General features: G+C 42.8%; 1 protein-coding gene across 3 annotated transcripts in view; it reads left to right on the top strand.

The window, feature by feature from the left end:
• The window catches only part of SLIT3 (slit guidance ligand 3), an 821,799-nt gene that overhangs the window by 695,282 nt on the left and 108,824 nt on the right, over positions 1-17,693 (top strand). For all 3 annotated transcript variants that reach the window (XM_001380272.4, XM_056811560.1, XM_007473987.3), the window contains 4 exons: positions 3,507-3,657; positions 5,509-5,583; positions 16,170-16,313; positions 17,149-17,292. In XM_001380272.4, coding sequence (XP_001380309.1) covers positions 3,507-3,657; positions 5,509-5,583; positions 16,170-16,313; positions 17,149-17,292 — 514 coding nt within the window. The remainder of the gene's footprint in view (positions 1-3,506; positions 3,658-5,508; positions 5,584-16,169; positions 16,314-17,148; positions 17,293-17,693) is intronic.

Below are 17,693 nucleotides of genomic sequence, written 5' to 3'. Positions count from 1 at the left end.
TCAGTCCCATGGGCAAATAATATAAGAGTAGTAGAACATTAAATAGGTAAGTTGTTTTAATACTCAGTGTCCCGGCCCTCTCTCTTGGTGCTATGTCTATCATTATAGAATGGAAATTTTGTAGGGAATGTAGACAATTCAAATGGATTTCCCCTCCAGCAAAAACCACATCAATACCTTTGTGAGTAATAGCTTCAAATAAACCTGTGAGCAGGAAAACTTCTTTTTCTTCATGGAACGGAGAAAACAAACCATGTTCCCCTCCACTGCTGCCATCCTCACTGTGCTGAGATGGATTGATTGCAATGGAGGGAAGAATCCCCCAACCAGCCCTTAATCATGGCCCTTCAATCATTTGGACTCTAAAGTGCTCTGTCCAGTCCGGTACTGAAAAAGAAGCGCGTGGCTGGAAGGCCATAGTCATTTAACTCAGCCTTCCAGGCAGATGGTTAGGGTATGCATTAGTTTCTCTGATGGGAATAACTTAATAGGGCAGCCACCTGCCCGAGTGATCACCAGGCTTCTAGTAAAATAGTAAATGTTATCAGGTTACTGGCGTCTGATTCCTTCTGCCTTTGCAGACTAATGGATGGGTTTGAGTGCCTGGCAAAGCTCTATGTTTGCTATTCATCACTTCTGACTGTGTGCTTGTCCAGATAACTCTCTTAAGCTGACAAAACCCAGCAGACTTTCATTCTTCCCTATTATCTTTTTGTCCTGTGTCCCTTCTCTCTCTGCTTTTCTTTCAGCTTCTTCATCCTGAAAGGGGTGCAAGGGGCAAAAGGGAAAGGGAAAAGAAACCTAGAGCAGTTCTGGAATGAGCTGTACAGTCCTATGACATGAGGTTCAAAGTTGATTCCGTTATTTATTCTAGGGTCCATCTGCCCATGTAGAACTCCAACAGGACACAGACTCTCTTCTCTGTAACTGTTGCCCAGGGATGAAGAGAAAGCACACACCATTAAAGCAGCAGCCTCTATGGTGCCCTGTCTAACATGTTAGCCCTGTATGCAGGGAGAGGGATTCTAAACTGCTGCTGGCAAGGAAATCATGCAAATGTTCTATTCCCCGGGTGTGTGCCCCTCATGGAGAACATTGCCTGAGCAGGAATTAATAATGCAATTGTGTTACTGATGGAAAAATGTGGATTCTCCCCTGCCTCCCCTTATTAAAGGTTTTAGGTTCCTCCCTCCCAACCTGATCACACAAATGTTGTTCAGAGCTGCCTGCTGGGAGAGAAGGGGTGAGGGGGGTGGGGGGGAAGAGGCACAGGGCCAAGATGACATCAGCTCTCCTAAGGCCCATTTCAAGTGGAGTTTTATAGCTGTACTCAAAAGCCTCCAAGAATTCTTCATTCCAAATGCCCCTGAAGAGGAGAAGCTCTGCCTTCTTGGAGTTAGCCCTCTCCTCCTAAATATTTCTGGCAGTGACAAATCTGCATTGAGATTGCCACTGACTTTTAAAGCTCTGGAAAAGTTAAAAATACTTTTTGGTAGCTCTAATCATTAGGTCTAACAAATGGCTCTAAGATGTTCTGGGTAGTTCAGTAATGAAATACAAAGTGACAGGGGCTGCATTTCAGACCAGGCCTGGGTTAGGGAGCCTAAGATTGCGTATACTTTTATTAACAATTATTCCACACATATAAAGATCATCTCCCAACCCACTCCTTATTACAAATAATCACAATTACAACAGTGGCAAGGGGGTCCAGGGGGGCAGGGGAGAGAGGAAGCTGAGAATAATAGATAAGTCCAGTAAATTTAATCACAAGATCATTTTATTAAAATAGGTTAGTGTATTTGTCAGAGAAATATATCTGTTTTAATGCAGCCATACTATAGAGAAGGTTATTGTTAGGTACAAACTGGTCTCCCTTTGATATGGATGAAAATGCACTTAATAGGCTACTCTCCTCAAATACTATCTCCTAGTCAATGCCCTTTTTTTTAGTTCCTCTAATTGTAAAGCAAATTATTCACCTAGTCTGTCTCTCTCTGCCTTGCTTTGATCAGTAGCTCTGATATCTTGGTTCAAAAATCCCATTATAAACACTTTCATAAATGAAATGGAATATTGTTTCACTTCTACTCATGGACCCGTCAAAAGAGAACAAGTTACTTGGCAGGGAACTGCAAAATGAAGTTCCATCTGGAACTCCACAAGCCGAAGTGTCTAGGGAAAAATCATCCAAGTCAGCGTAGTCCAGGGGAATAGAACCAGATTTAAGCTATGGACAGCCAATTTGCCTAATACATTGAGACAGAAGCCCCTGACTATATGGAAACTCGTGTGCTTTTTTGTGTGGGCTTCCTGCATCACACAGAATGGGATGGAACAGTCCCCAGAGCTTCCTCAGTGTTAGGCAAATGCCTGCCACCTAGAAATCAGTGGGCATGTGAGCAAAAGGAAGCTAACAGGTGAAAAAGTGTCCTCATCATCCCCATCATCACCCAAGAGAGACCAATGATGCTTCGGCCTTCTCTAATTTGGCATTCATTGAATTGACCTGAAGTTTGCCTTTGTTGATAAAGAAAGACTTTGTTGTTAATTAATAGTATAATAAAATTTCACTTTTAAACAGCCTATGAAAACAAACTTTTTTCCCTTTAAATACTTTAAAAGTCTTCATGCAGAATACAAAAAAAAAAACATTTTTTGCAATAAAAATTGAAATTTCAAATATAAAATAACAAAGAATCCGTGTCTCTTTATCATAGTAGTTCCCCTAAAAACCTCTCAGAGGCAGTGTTATCATTAGTTCATTTCTGGTACCTATATGTCTCAAAGAAGTAAACATTCATTTCTTTATAATCATTTATAATTCTCATCTGCCTACCTTACCCCAGTTCATCTGAATTAGAAAGACTTAATTGCAATAGCTACAAGGCACTGCCAAATTCTTGAATATTTTTAAATTTTGATCCCTGAGACAATGAAAATATGAAAGGAAAAGTATGCCTTAGCATTTATCTATAAATAATGAGAGCCAGGAAAACTGAGAGGGGTGAGGGGATGGGAGGCCTATTGTGGAGTAGGGAGAGGCGAGGAAGAGAGAGGTAGTACCAGAAAAGTATATAAATGATGTTTATTCAGAATGATGGAGCAAGAAGAGAATTAGAGATCATCTAATCCAATCCCCTGATAAGGAATATCTAAAGATAAGAAATAACTTGCATCAAGTTCCCATAACTAGTAAGTGGCAAAGTTGGGCCTGTCCCACGGTACCATGTTGACCCAGTTAATCAATCTGTAAACATTTATTAAGTACCTCCTATGTGCCAGGCACTGTGCTAACCACTGGGAATACAAAAAAGAGGCAAAAGACAGTCTCTCCCCTCTAGAAACTTAACTATCTAATGAATCAGTCTCTGGGAAAGAGAGAACATCTGTGGACAGGATAGTGCAACAGGCCAGCCCTCTTTTTTCCTTCTCTCTCCTCATCCTTTCCTTATCTGGGTATACGTGAAGCTGACGTGGCCCCTGTTCTGCCTCCCCCCCCCTAGGTTCTGAGGACTATCGGAACAAGTTCAGTGGGGATTGCTTCATGGACCTTGTGTGTCCTGAGAAGTGTCGCTGTGAAGGCACCATCGTGGACTGCTCTAACCAGAAACTCGTCCGGATCCCCAGCCACATTCCAGAATATGTGACTGACCTGTAAGTCTCCTGACACTCTCCAGGCCCTCTGTGATCACCGGCACCAGTATCCCTCCTGTAGAGCCTGCTGTGGGCTCTGTTGGGTTGAATGTGTTCCTTTGCTACTGACTTGGGGCCGAGGCTGGGCAACAGCACCTAGAAAACTCAGGGACATTCCTGGTCTCCTTGGCACTGCCAAATAAAGCTCTTGTTATGTGCCAGGCACTGGGCTAAGCTTTGAGAACACCAATAAGGGCAGCATCATTGTCCCTGCCTTCAAGGAGCTCTCCCGGAGGAGGAAAGGGCAGATGGAAGGCGGTGTCAGAGGGAAAGTACTAACAGGAAGGAGAGCCGGGAAAGGCTTCCTGAAAAAGGGAAGCGTTTAAGTAGACTTGAAGGAATTCAGGGGGCAGAGAGGAGGAGAGAGCGCATTCTAAGGATAGGGCATCGCCGCTGAGTCTTATAGCGTATGTGCGGAAAGGGAGGGAAGGGGAAGTGTGAGAAGACCAGAGAGGTAAAAAGGGGATAATAGGAGCATTTTCTTAACTCACTTATGCTAATGGAGGTGTGAGTAGACACATGATAATTGTGGTATCCGAAGCATGATTGAAAATTGGGGCATGTCTTTTTCTGACCACACATTGCAAATCGCTCTCCTTGGGTCCATATTAAAAATTGTTCCTTATTGCATAAGTAGAGGGAGGTAAGTCAGAGATGTAGTGGGTGGGCTGAGATTTTTTAAAATATACGTATGGGGTAGTCAAAAGTTCAATGAGTTTGGAGTCAGAAAAACTAGGAGTTCTGGCCTGCAGCCTCTTATTAGCCACTTATTTGGCTCTCAATGTCTTCATTTGTAAAATGGAACCCATTAATAATAGCTAGCATTTATATGGGGCAGCTGGATATAGAGTGACAGCCTACGAGTCAAAAAGACTCATCTTCCTGAGTTCAAATCCAGCCTGACACTTATCATCTGTGTGACCCTGAACAAATCACTTACCTCTATTTGCCTCTGTTTCCTCACCTGTCTAGTGAGCTGGAGAAGGAAATGGCAAACCACTCTAATATCTTTGCCAAGAAAACCCCAAATGAGGTTACAAACAGTCAACAACAACATTAATGGCAATCATCATATGCTTTGAAGCAGCTAGATGGCACAGTAGATAGAGCTCTGGGCCTGGAATCAGCAAGACCTAAGTTCAAATCCAGTCCTTAGACTAGTTGTATTACCCTAGACAAGTCACTTCACTTCTGCCTGCCTCAGTTTCCTCAATTTAAAAGTATTATAATAGCACCTATCTCCCAGGATCATTGTGAGGATCAAATGAAATAAACATAAAGCATTTTGCACACATTGAAGTACCACATAAATGCTATTTTTATTATCATTGTCTAAACTTTGTATTCCTCTAACACATCTCTGCACACTTAGTATATGTTTAGTATATATTAATATACTAATATATATGTATATATTAGTATATTCCAATTGAATTAGAATGAATAATGAGTTTAGGTGCTGAAATAATTATATGTATATGATATAGTAAGTGCTAAACACAAAAGGACAATTTCCCCTACTATGAGGATGATTTCTGAGGTGGATAGAGAGTGGGGATTTTTCTTTTCCTCCCAAATCCCTCCATTACTTTTTAAATTAAGATGCTGAGTATTCAAATAAGAAGCATACTGTGGTATAGACGGACCTCTACTCAGCCCTGTATTTCAGATGTTGGAGTCCCGGGTGTCAGGGACTATGAACATGTGGACTGCTGTGACATCTCAGTGAAGGTCACCACCCTTCTGGGGGGAGGAATGGAAGTAATCTGTCCTTATACCTAATTTCCTTTTTCTCTCTGGCTTCATTTCCAGACGCCTCAATGACAATGAAATCTCTGTCCTGGAAGCCACTGGGATCTTCAAGAAACTGCCCAACCTGAGGAAGATGTGAGTAAAAGGGCCTCGGGCTGTGGCCACCACATTTCACCCGGGATGCAAGGCCAGTAGGCAAAGTCTAGGAGCCTAGATAACTATCAAGTATTTGAGGAGTGGTCATGGAAGTGGGGCAAGCCAGGTGGCACAGTGGCTAGTGTCCAGGGCCTAAAGTTAGGAAGATTCGTCTTCCTGAGTCCAAATTTGACCTTAGACACTTACTAACTATGATGCTGGGCAAGTCATTCACCCCATTTTCCTTAGTTTCTTCAGCTATAAAATCAGCTGGGGAAGGAAATGGTAAGCCACACCAGTACCTCTGCCAAGAAAATCCCAAATGAGGTCACGAAGAATCAGACATGACTGAACAACAACAATGTGGAAAAGGAGGTTTAGACTTGTTCTACCTGTTCCCAGAGGGCATGTCTACAAGGGATGAATGGAAGCTGCAGAGAGGCACATCAAGAGCTGATTTTTAGGGAAATACTTCCTAATAGTTAGAGCCATCCAGAAGTGGAATAGGCCACAATGAGAGGTGATGAGTTTTCCCCCACTAAAGGCCTTCAGGCGAAGGCTGGATGACCACTTAATTGAGAATGTTAGAGAATATTTTTATTTGTGTAAAATTTGCGATGGCAATTCTCCTCTCCTTGGAGAATTACAGTGTCATTTGTTAGCAATTTTCCCCACCTTAGCTCTCACCCACTATCAGTTTTCACAGTTGTTGAAGTAGCTGCAAAGACCCTTCTATGAGTGAAATCCACTTAGGCTTCCTTATAAATCTAGAAACTCTGGCAATACTCATAGATTCAGGGGATATTTGATCTAGAAAGGGCCAAAGAAGTGATCTAATTCAACCCTCTCATTTTACAAATGAAGAAACAAAGGGAAGTCACTTGCCCAAAGTCACAGTTAGAGGCAAAGTCAAAGAAATAAGGTCTAAAAAGTTAGCCTGTGTCAGAGAGACTCGCATTCAAGTCACCCCTCTGACTTTGTTGTCAGTAAGTGGATTATGACTTCTGTCTTGCCAGTGTGTTCAAAGAATCTGGAAGAGAGAGTGAGACTGAGGACTTTGCACAACTCCACCTCACTTAAATCCAATTCAGACAAGACAAAACAGCATTTAGTGATGTCAGTGGTCCTCTTTGAAGATGAAGGATGAGGGGCAGCTAGGTGGTACCTAGGTTCACATCTGCAGTCATTTAAACCTATTTGCCTACCCCTTGCCCTCATGTCGTAGAGTTGTTACTAAGACAGAAAGTAAGGGTTTTATTAAAAAAAAAAAGGAAGGAAGTGAGGGAGGGAAGGAAGAAAGAAGGAAAGAAGGAAGGAATGGAGGGAGGGAGCAAGCAATGGAGTCAATGGGTTGTGACCCTGAACAATCTTTTAGCCTCAAAGAGCCCCAGCAACACTCTAAGATTATAAATTTTCCAGAGCAAGTTTCCTCCTTGAGAATTCCTTTATAAAAGTGAAATCTCAAGCCCAGGCCAGAAAAAAAAAAAAGTTAGGACTTAAAATTCACATTCTAACTTTCATTCCACTGCAAATTTCTGTCTTAAAGATGTTCTGGCTTCCTTCCCTACCTTAGAAGTAGTCAGTCAGTCATTAATCACTTATTAAGTGTCTACTATGTGCCAGACACTGTGCCAAGTGTTAAATAACCAGCCCTTGCCCTCAAGGAACTCACAGTCCAATAGAAAATATAACATTCAGGGGGTAGGTGGGTAGGTCAGTGGATTGAGAGCCAGACCTAGAGACAGGAGGTCCTAGGTTCAAATCTGGCCTCAGACACTTCCCAGCTGTGTGACCCTGGACAAGTCACTTTACCCCCATTGCCTAGCCCTTACCACTCTTCTGTTTTGGAACCAATACACAGTATTGATTCCAATACAGAAGGTGAGGGATTTTATTTTTTAAAAAAAGATATAACATTCATACAAGGATTTAGAAATAAGATATAACTGGAAATAATTGGCAGAGGAAAGGCACTAACATTGAGAAGGATGACATAAGGCTTCTGGTAGAAAGTGGGGTTTTAGCTGGGACTGGAAGAAAGCCAGAAGGATGATTGCTGAAGATGGCTTTGCTACTGGTTGAAAAGTGAAGTTACTTTTTTTCTATTTCTCCGAGGGACAGCCAATGTGTATTTAGATAGCAAACACTTAAATTAAGATGTTTTTATAAAGATAATTCATTATCCTTTTTATTGATTGTTATTGTTCAGTTGTGTCTGACTCTTCTTGACCCCATTTGGGGTTTTCTTGGCAAAGAAACTGGAGTAGTTAATCATTTCCTTCTCAAGCTCATATTACAGGTGAGGAAACTAAGGCAAATAAGGTTAAGAGACTTGCCCAAGGTCACATAACTAGTAACCATCTGCAGCCAAATTTGAACTCGGGTTCTTTAGACTCCATGTCTGGCACTCTATCCATTGTGCCACCTAACAACTTTTTTATTGCTATGAACCTATGATTTCACTTGAATGGGGAGCTCCCAGCATGGGAACTCCCTCCACAAATGCAGGTAGGCAACACTTTGTCATTTTTGGTCTTCAAGAGTTATGTGCAGCCCTGAAAGGGTAAGAGAATTGCCTGCTGTCATATGCTCACTGTGTGTCTGAGGTAAACCTCCAACCTAGTTCTTTGTAACTCCAAGATCCTCCCTTTATCCACTATCCCTTGCTGCCTATCTTTTCACATAGCTAGAAAAATATTCATTGCATCAAGTCCTGACTTAAGAGAAAGAGAACTTTATTATAGGTGAAAATATCATTCTTTCATTTAGTAGGGACTACAAAGGGTGCAATAAAACTACTCCCAGGCTCCCAAGCCCAACTGAAAGGGAATGGGGTGAAGGATGGCAATGTTTCTGACAAGGCCATATGATTATTCAGAACCCCAGCGGGAAGCCGTCTTGTTCTCGTTTCCTATGAAGCAATAAGTCTTCCGTGCTCCATTCTTGGCAGGAGATGAGAATGTAAACACACAGGTGCATTTCAGATGTCTGGAAACAGGCAGCCAGGGGTGAGCGCATCCCGCTGTTCCCTAAGAAGCGTTGGCCTCCTGTGGATTTGCCATCACAGCCACCTCTCAAAACCCTTTGCTGCCATCCTAATTGGCCAAACTCTCTCCAAACCCCCTCCTTTATAAGGGGTGCTTAGGTGGGCTTTTATGGGATAGGGTTGAGCCCCAGATGGTCTACTAAAAAGGGGAGAAGGGTGTTGGTGACCCTAGATTTAGCCAAAGCAACTTCACCTGCAAGAGGGATAGAGAATGTAGAAGGGCTAGAGGAAGTAGATTACATCTCCGATAGTGTGAGGGGTAAAATTTATGGTTGGGCTGAATATATATATATATATATTTTTTTTTTTAGTTGGTCACTAGGGATTTAAATTCTAAATCCCAATGAAATACTCAAGTCAGAATGGAATTTTATGGTGGCTTATTTACAATAGAAGGAAGAAATTAAGAAATGAGATAGGGAAGAAAAAGGGAATGATAGCTGCCTCAGCCTAGTCTAAACCAGGCAGGAGTTCAGAGGCCTCAACCAAGGGGTCTTTCCAGAGGCTAGTGACTCCAGAAAGCTAAGGAAAGGGGAGTCCCAAGAGATGGGCCTTTCCAGAGGCTGGTGACTCCAGAAAGTCAAGGAAAGGGGAGTAAGCCTTATCACTTACCACATGATCACCTAAGGGAATCAGTCTGAGGTCTCACTCTCAAGCTCCTCCATGGTCAAGTTCCAAGGCCAAGTCCCTCTCACAGGAATTGACTTGAAATATAAAGGCAGTTCTTTATGTCACTTTCTGTGTCTCACATGTACCATGGTGGTGGTAAACGTGTGGCTTAAACTTGGCTTTGGATGGCCCAGAGGGTCAGTTAGTTGTTTCTGATTTGTCACTTGCTAGCACACGGGTCATAGACCTTCCTCCCCCACAGTTAATCCTTAAGTGGGGGTGTATACATTCCTGGTTGCTAAAATTCTAAAGACTAAGCAGGGTGTAGTAAATCTAAAATTCACAATAGCAACCCTTTTCTCTCCTTTTTTTCTGCATTAGTTCCTGTTTGGGAAGGGTTGGATACCCTGTAAGCCACTCAGTCTACAAACATTTATTTGTTGCTGTTCAGCCTTTTCTAACTCTTCATGGCCCTATTTTGGGGTTCTCTTGGCAAAGATACTAGAATGCTTTGCCATTTCCTTCTCCAGTTCATTTTGCAGATTCGGATATGAAGGTTAAAACAATGGTAATTGACTTGCTCAAGGTAGCATATCTATGAAGTGTCTGAAACTGGACTTAATCTCAGGTTTTCCTGACTCCAAGCCTGGTGCTCTATCCACTGTACCTAACTGTCCATTTATTAAATGCTTATGAAGTACCAGGCAGTGTGCTAAGCTGAGACATACAGAAAAAAGAAAAAGTCACAATCTTGCCTCCAGAAACTCACATTCTAATGGGGAAGACACCATCCAAGATAAAAGGTAATCTCAGGGAAAAGGCAGTAGTGGGACAAAGGGTGAAGGTGATGAGAAAGGAGAGAAGATGAGACCAGAAAAGGCCTGCAAAAGGTGGGGGTCTCTATCCCAACTAGGAAAGGTTACTAAGCCAAAGGAAGACAGGTTGGACTTTAAGATATCTGGCTTGGTTTATACCATATTTGAGTTTCCAAAATATATGTGTGAATCATTTCTGTAGATGAATCCACATTTACAATTTACTGGGAGAGCTGGCTGCATAAGAATCCTGTGGTGAAGCCTTTTCCAAATTGTTTTTGCTTTCCTTATAATCTGAGCAATCACCCCCTAAGGTTCTAATTTCCCAGTCTGGATCTTATCCATCAGGTTTGCTCACAGTGGAATAGACTATCCAGCTTGCTTAGAATAGGAGCTTCTTGAGGGTAGGAATGATGTTGTCATCTTTCTTTGTTCTCCAGCACATAGCAGAGTGCCAAACAAATAGTGAGTTCTTAATAAATGTTTGTTGACTGATTGGCTGACCTTAGTCTTCCCCTAATCATCTGTATCTTCATGAATAAGTCACTTAGACTCTCTGAGTCTCACATAGGCTAAGAAGCTAGTTGGTCCAGTGGATAAAGCATTAGGCTTGGAATTAAGGATAAATTGAAACCCTACCTCAAACACTTACTAGCTATGTAGGCTTGGGCAAATCACCCAGTTTCTCAGCCTCAATTTCTTCATCTGTAAAATGGAGATAATAATAATAGCACCTACCTTACAGAGTTGTCATGCTCAAGAAATGAGATGTTGGGAAGTACTTGGCAAATCTTAAAGTATGAAATTATCATCATTATCACCATTATTATTATTATTATGCATTGAATGAGGATAAAGATCCTTGCCCTGATTTCTTTGTGAAAATAAAATGAAATCATGTAAAGGAGAGTATTTTGAAAACTATAACACAGGAAACAAATTATATAAGATTATTGCTATAAATCCAACCAAAAATTGAAATTACGTTTTCCTGTAGTATGGTTTTGGAGTGTACAGTGAGAGTTAAGAAAGTGTTTTATTTTACAACACAAGTTCTTAATCTGGCATCCATTAACTTGTTTTTAAAAAATATATATCTTTATAATTTCCTGAATGTGGATTAAGAGAAAATTTGAATACAATAAGGGATTCTTGTTATATATTGAATACAGATGAAGAAAATGTTAATAAACTCTCAACCAGAATATTCAAGAATTTTTTTTTATATATGTTGAATACAAATGAAGAAAGTCATGGATAAGCACAATGCTTCCCATTGAATGATCCGTCTCCTTCCAAATTGTTTACCTTTTTTTCCATTATAGATTTCAAGATAATTGGTTTCTTCTGTAAGGTTCTGTATTTTATTTTATGCATTAAAAATATTCTGAGAAGAGGACTATAGGCTAGTAAAGAGGTCCATATCACACACACACACACACACACACACACCTTAAAAATCCTTGTTTTATACTGATTTTTTTTTGGAGACTGAGTAACCCTATCTCAGCTAGGCTGGAAGTACAGTTGCCACTCAGAGCCCTGACCTCACTGCTAATCATCATTTTTGACCTGCTCTGTTTCCAATCTGGACTAGTTCATCCAGATCAGCTTTAGCCCTATTTCAGTTCAACACTCCTGAACTCAAATAATCCACTAGCAATCACTAGCAAGGACCATAAGCATGTACCACCATGACTGACCTACATTGACCTGCAAGTTAGTTTCAGTCCTGAAAGAGACATCAGTGAAATCTCCTGGTTTTAATACAGGTTCGTGGATTCGAATTTCAAGGGATTTCAGAAGCCATCTAGTGGAATCTCCTCATTTTTCAGACCAAGAAACGGAAGTCTAGAGAAGTCCAGTGATTTACCCAAGTTCACACAGATTATAAGTACCCAAGGCAGGATTTGAACCCAATTCCTCTGACTATAGAGCTATTGTTCTTCCCACAGTACCATGCATGTTCATCTGTCCAAATAGGAGACCCAAAATGCAACCTTTTCGTTAGCCAGTTTTCTTAGTTTCTGGGAAAAGAGATACTCTCCCCCCAACCTCCTGTTTCTTACCTCCATCCCAGTCTGAGCCTGAGGCCGGTGCTTTTGCCTAGATTACTACCATCTCCCTCATGTCAAATAGAGTTTATAGTATAACCAACAAGCATGAAAAATATAGACCCCCTAGTAGGCAGATCTTTGCCTTGTCAGACTGAAGCTCTATGGAGATAGCCAGATAGACTCCCCTTGGCTTATGGAGGCGACAACAACCACATTTCATGGAAAGAATATAAGTGGAGCCTGAAAACAGAAAGCAGAAATTCATTCGGTGTGCACTTTCCTTAAGAGTTTTTCCAAGTTGCCTTGCTCTGTCTAAATCCTGGATGTGAGGCAGAAGTGTGTAAATGTAGGCAGTTCTACTTTATGCATTCCCCCAAATTACCTCATTATACAAAATTACTCGATAAAAAACACAGAACTTATGGTGGAAACCAGTTAAGGGGATGGCCCTCAAAATATGTCAAAATGTGTTATTTTGTTAGTGAAGCATTCAGAAAAAGATAGAAAACTAATTTTAAGAAATGGTGGTACAGTTTTGAACAGGTTAAAGGTTTTTTTAAATACATAAGTAACAACCTGGTCCTTGGTCTTCCACTGCTACTAGGCCTGCGCCCCAAGTTATCATGGCAAGGGGATAAAGGTGAGACTGGAGTGGTGTGGACCACTCCTATTCTCACAGCTTCTGCTACAGCAACAACCAAGAAAATCTACAACAAATGAGACACTTTACCTTGACAGAGACCTGATGAAAGTGAACAATAGAAAGGTTTTAGCCTTGTGAGTTATTGAAAAGTGTTGCAATTACCTGGGTTCTCTCAATGTTTCTTGTAAAAAAAATCAAAGAAATCACCCAATAGCCAACTCACAATGTCTGTTGGGCCCAGAGTGTTCCCTAATATATTAATTATGTTGGAACTAATTTGTATTTTCCAAACATGAGTCATAACTGAACTGACTATATAAGCGCCTCTCATCATCCTTGGCATTCTCACCTCCAGCCATGACAAAAGGTCCTACAATACATGTTAGTGGATAAGCTGTACAGAGAAAAAGAGAGAGGCACTGACCCCCCAGGAGGTCATAGATGAGAGTTTGGGATTTCCCTTGATACCTTTCATTGGACCAAACTACTCTGGGAGTTTTTATTGCAACTTTTATTGGAATAAGTTAAAATTCTGTGCCAGTTATCCAAGAATTTGCCCCAAAGCTCTTCAATGGCTCTTCCAGTCTCTGTTATAGCAGAGAAAAGTCATAGCAGCAAGACTCTGTATATTTTTATTCTTTCTTTTTTACCTACTCTTCTATCATCTGTCCTCTTAGCCTTGGGAAATCCAACGCGAAACCTTACAGTAATGTGATGTTAATTTTGTACATTTAAAGAAACAGATGTCTGGAAATGGGGAAATGCTCATTTCATAGGCAGTCTTACTCATCTTCATTGCCCATTGTGGACATGTTAATCCACCAAAAAGCCCAACTCTCAGAGCAAAAACCTCCCTCTTCTGGCATATGGGTGAGTTATTACTATAGAGGGAACCTTTATTTCCCATTTGGTGTCTGATCTAGGGTAATTTGCAATCTTCTTGTTGCATTACCATCATTCTTGGGTTATCCTATGCCCAGATTCCCAGGATTTAAGAGAAAACAGACTAAACCCAAATGAAATAAGACAGTGATCCTAAATAAAACAGAATAAAGCTTAATCTGTCTTTTGAATATTTCTCCATGGACCATGGGAAAACTGAGTATGCTGGTTCATGTTGTCTTTCACTGAGCAAGTCACTTCCCCGTCCTAGACCACAGGACTCAGTTTCCTCATCTGTAAAATAGTCAGTCAGTAAACATTTATTAAACACCAACTTTGTGCCAGATAGTGAATTAGATGATCTCTTCCAGATCTAAGGGATAAAGCAGGAAAACACACACACCCTTGATTCTCAGGGGATGGAAGAGAAAAGAACAATAAGGGTTCATCATTTGGCTGCCTCACCCAAGAGATAAGCCTGAGACAGCTTTCATGGGTATATACCGGGCTGCAGGTTAGTGTGTCCATCCTGGCAAGCAGGGCTGGGACAAGGATTCCACAGCTCAGTTCAGTGGATGTTGATGGTCTGGAGGTTGTATAAGGTAGGAGATAGGAGGTGCTTGGTGAGCCTAAATTCCTCCCCATGGACTATATGAATATCATTTGGTTCAGGCCTGGAAGCCTTTCATGTTTGACAGTCTGGGCTCTTCTGTGGCGGGGCCCAAGAAGAGTCTCAAACAAGTGGTTCATGTTTTGATTGAGCAATCAAGACCTGCTCATCCTAATCTTCTTATGAGGTGTGCTCCAAAGTGGCCTTTTTCAGCAAAAAGAATAGAACATTATCCCAGAGCACATCTAAGTCCTGAGACCCAGGGGGAGAAGCAAGTGTGGGGCGAGGGTTGAGAATGTTAGGAATGGAGCGCTCGATACAACTTCGTCCTATTTTGAGAATACCCAATATCCAAAAATCTGTATTTATGAAACAAAAATATCAATGAATTGTGATGCCCAATGTCTGTTTCTTGAAGGGGCAATGCTATTAAGAGCAGAGGCCCACATTGCCCTTTTAAGAAACAAAAGGAGTCTTATCCATCACAACTCATTGAGTTACTAGGTCAAAGTACCTCACTTCGTTTTTCTTATTTTTATTGCTGTACTCCCCACCTTCATTCATTTAGATACTATATTCTTTTTTTTAAAACCCTTACCTTCTGTCCCAGTGACAATTCTGGAACAAAGGGGCAAAGACTAGTTAAACAGAGTTAAGTGACTTGCCCAGGTTCACATAGTTAGTACTTAGAGTTAGGGTTAGAAACATATTTAGGGTTAGAAATCAGCGTATTTAGGGTTAGGGTTAGGGTTTAGGAAGTATCTGAGACCTGATTTGAACCCAGGACCTCTTGACTCCAGGCCTGGTGCTCTATCCACTGTGCAATGTAGTTGCCCCTGAACACTATATTCTTATCCTAGCCTACTTCTTCCTTCTCCTGACTTAAGACAATAAAATCACAGACTTGTAATATTTTGCATACATGCACATGCATGCCCTTTCCACTACCATTTGTCTGGCCCATACCTGCTTGAGTGGAGGCAGCAGTCGTTCACACTGCAAAGGGTTCCTTTCAGTAACCAGTCCCACTCTCTCCTCAACCTCTCATTTGCAGATATTTTATTTATATGTCAGACATACAAAGGAATAGCAAAGTATAGAGATTGAGAACTGGCCCAGAGGCCTGTTTGTGACACCTTGGCCAAATCATTTGCTTCTCAGTGCTCTAGGCAGCTCTCTGAAACAACAAGTTTCAAAGAAGGGGCTTTGACTGCAGTGGTCAAGGAGGGTTCCCTACCAGGTTGTTCCCTGTACCAGTGAAATGACTGGTCCTTATTGCTTTCTCCCTTGCTTTCAAGAATACACTTGTTGGGGGGCAGCTGGGTAGCTCCGTGGATTGAGAGCCAGGCCTAGAGATGGGAGGTCCTGGGTTCAAATCTGACCTCAGACACTTCCTAGCTGTGTGACCCTGGGCAAGTCACTTAACCCCATTGCCTAATCCTTACCACTCTTCTGCCTTGGAACCAATACACAGTATTGATTTTTAAAATACATGAGCAACGACGTGGTCCTTGGTCTTCCCCTGCTACTAGGCTTGTGCCCCAAGTTGTCATGGCAGAGGGGAATAGAGGTGAGACTGGAGTGGTGTGGACCACTCCTTCTGTTCTCACAGCTTCTGCTACACTTATTGCATAAATCAAAGCATCCTTTGAAGAGTGCCATACCCACAAGTCTCTGGGTGTGGAAGCACTCAAATAGGAATCCTCTGGCTGGGTTCTTGAGCAGCTCTTCATCTCTGTTTTCCTTTTTCCCCTGTCCATCGACCAACCCCAAAAGAGTACGGATAGCTGTGGGTAATAGACCACCCGCCTCTCTTGTGTCCCACATCCCTTCCTGTCTGCAGCGGGACAGTGGTCTTCTCAAACCACTCACGGTCACCCCTGCTTCTCCCCCTCCCCTTTCCTGCTCCCTCCTCTTCCTTCAGAAACCTGAGCAACAACAAGATCAAGGAGGTGCGAGAAGGTGTCTTTGATGGGGCGGTCAACGTGCAGGAGCTGATGCTGACGGGGAACCAGCTGGAGCTGGTGCATGGACGGATGTTCCGTGGGCTCACCAGCCTCAAGACAATGTGAGTGCTCCCAAACGTGGCAGGCTGCAGGAGAGACGAGGCCCAGGCAAGCAGGACAATCAAGCAGATCAGGAAGGGTCAAGGTGATGGAGAGGCAGCACAGGTGGTCACCGCTGCAGATCCATGACCCGGTGGAAGAACCTTTCCTCCAGAGACAGAGCCAGCAGGCACCTACAGACAGCTCCCACACCAGCCTGGCCTCCGGGGGGAGGGCACACAGCTTAGCTCGGTGCTGAGGAGCCCCCTCTCAGGGACTGCCAGGCCGGGGCCCCAGAGGGCATTCCTCTCTGCCCCTCAGAGCTGTCCAGGTGAGCATCCAGGCTAGCAAACAAGGGACAGGCGGTTCAGGCAATGCCTCCAGAGCGCCTCCACAACGTGCCTTCACCAGGTGGCTAACAGGGTTAGCCAACCAAGACCAAAGTCATGAAATGTCTAGTGCTGCCCAGTCTCTCCTGGATGGTTCCCTTACACGTCATGATGCTCCCAGGAGCAATCTGCCAGTGTTGCCCAGGGGAAGGAGGGAAAGAGGGTTCTAATGCGTCTTTCTTAGAACTTTCTGGAGGCCGTGCAGATCCTTTAGATGCGCATTGTGAGAAAACACTCTCCTTACAGATAATACAGCCGGGGGAGGGGGAGAGGCACAGACCGCACTAACAGGGTTCGCACCCTTTCTGTGCAATAGCTTCCCCGCAGGATGCACATGCAGAGTAGCCCACTCTGGGATCCAGGTTTGCATGAGAATCAATGCTGGCTTGGAGCTAATAAAGTACCTAAAATGGTGGAGAAGAGGAAACAGCCACCCATCTCCCACTTATCACCCGCTCTCTTTTTGTAGGATGCTCAGGAGCAACCTAATCAGCTGTGTGAGCAATGACACCTTCGCTGGGCTGAGCTCGGTGAGGCTGCTGTCCCTCTATGACAACAGGATCAGCACCATCACTCCGGGGGCCTTCGCCACCCTTGTCTCCCTGTCAACCATGTAAGTTCTGATGCCCTTGCAATGTGCTCCGCTTAATGGAAATGGGGCCTGGATAGAGATGGAAGGCAACTGGATCAAAACCATCTTTGACTTCCTGCTCCCCAGATCCCCCTATTATCTTGGCAGCTCAGTGTAGTAGAGAGAGCCTAAATGACAAGATAAAAATCTTGGTGGGGGCAGCTGGGTGGCTCAGTGGATGGAGAGCCAGGCCTAGAGATGGGAGGTCTTGGGTTCAAATCTGACCTCTGAGCAAATCACTTGCCCCCCATTGCCTAACCCTTATGACTCTTCTGCCTTGGAACCAATACACAATATTGATTCCAAGATGGAAGGTCAGCGTTTTAAAAAAAGAAGATAAAAGATACTTTCATTATCTTGCACTGTTAGTTTTTTGGTTTGAA

The sequence above is a fragment of the Monodelphis domestica genome, chromosome 1 (genome assembly GCF_027887165.1).
Source record: "Monodelphis domestica isolate mMonDom1 chromosome 1, mMonDom1.pri, whole genome shotgun sequence".
NCBI lineage: Eukaryota > Metazoa > Chordata > Mammalia > Didelphimorphia > Didelphidae > Monodelphis > Monodelphis domestica.
Note: the sequence above shows the minus strand (reverse complement) of the source record. Positions and strands in the feature narration are given on the sequence as shown.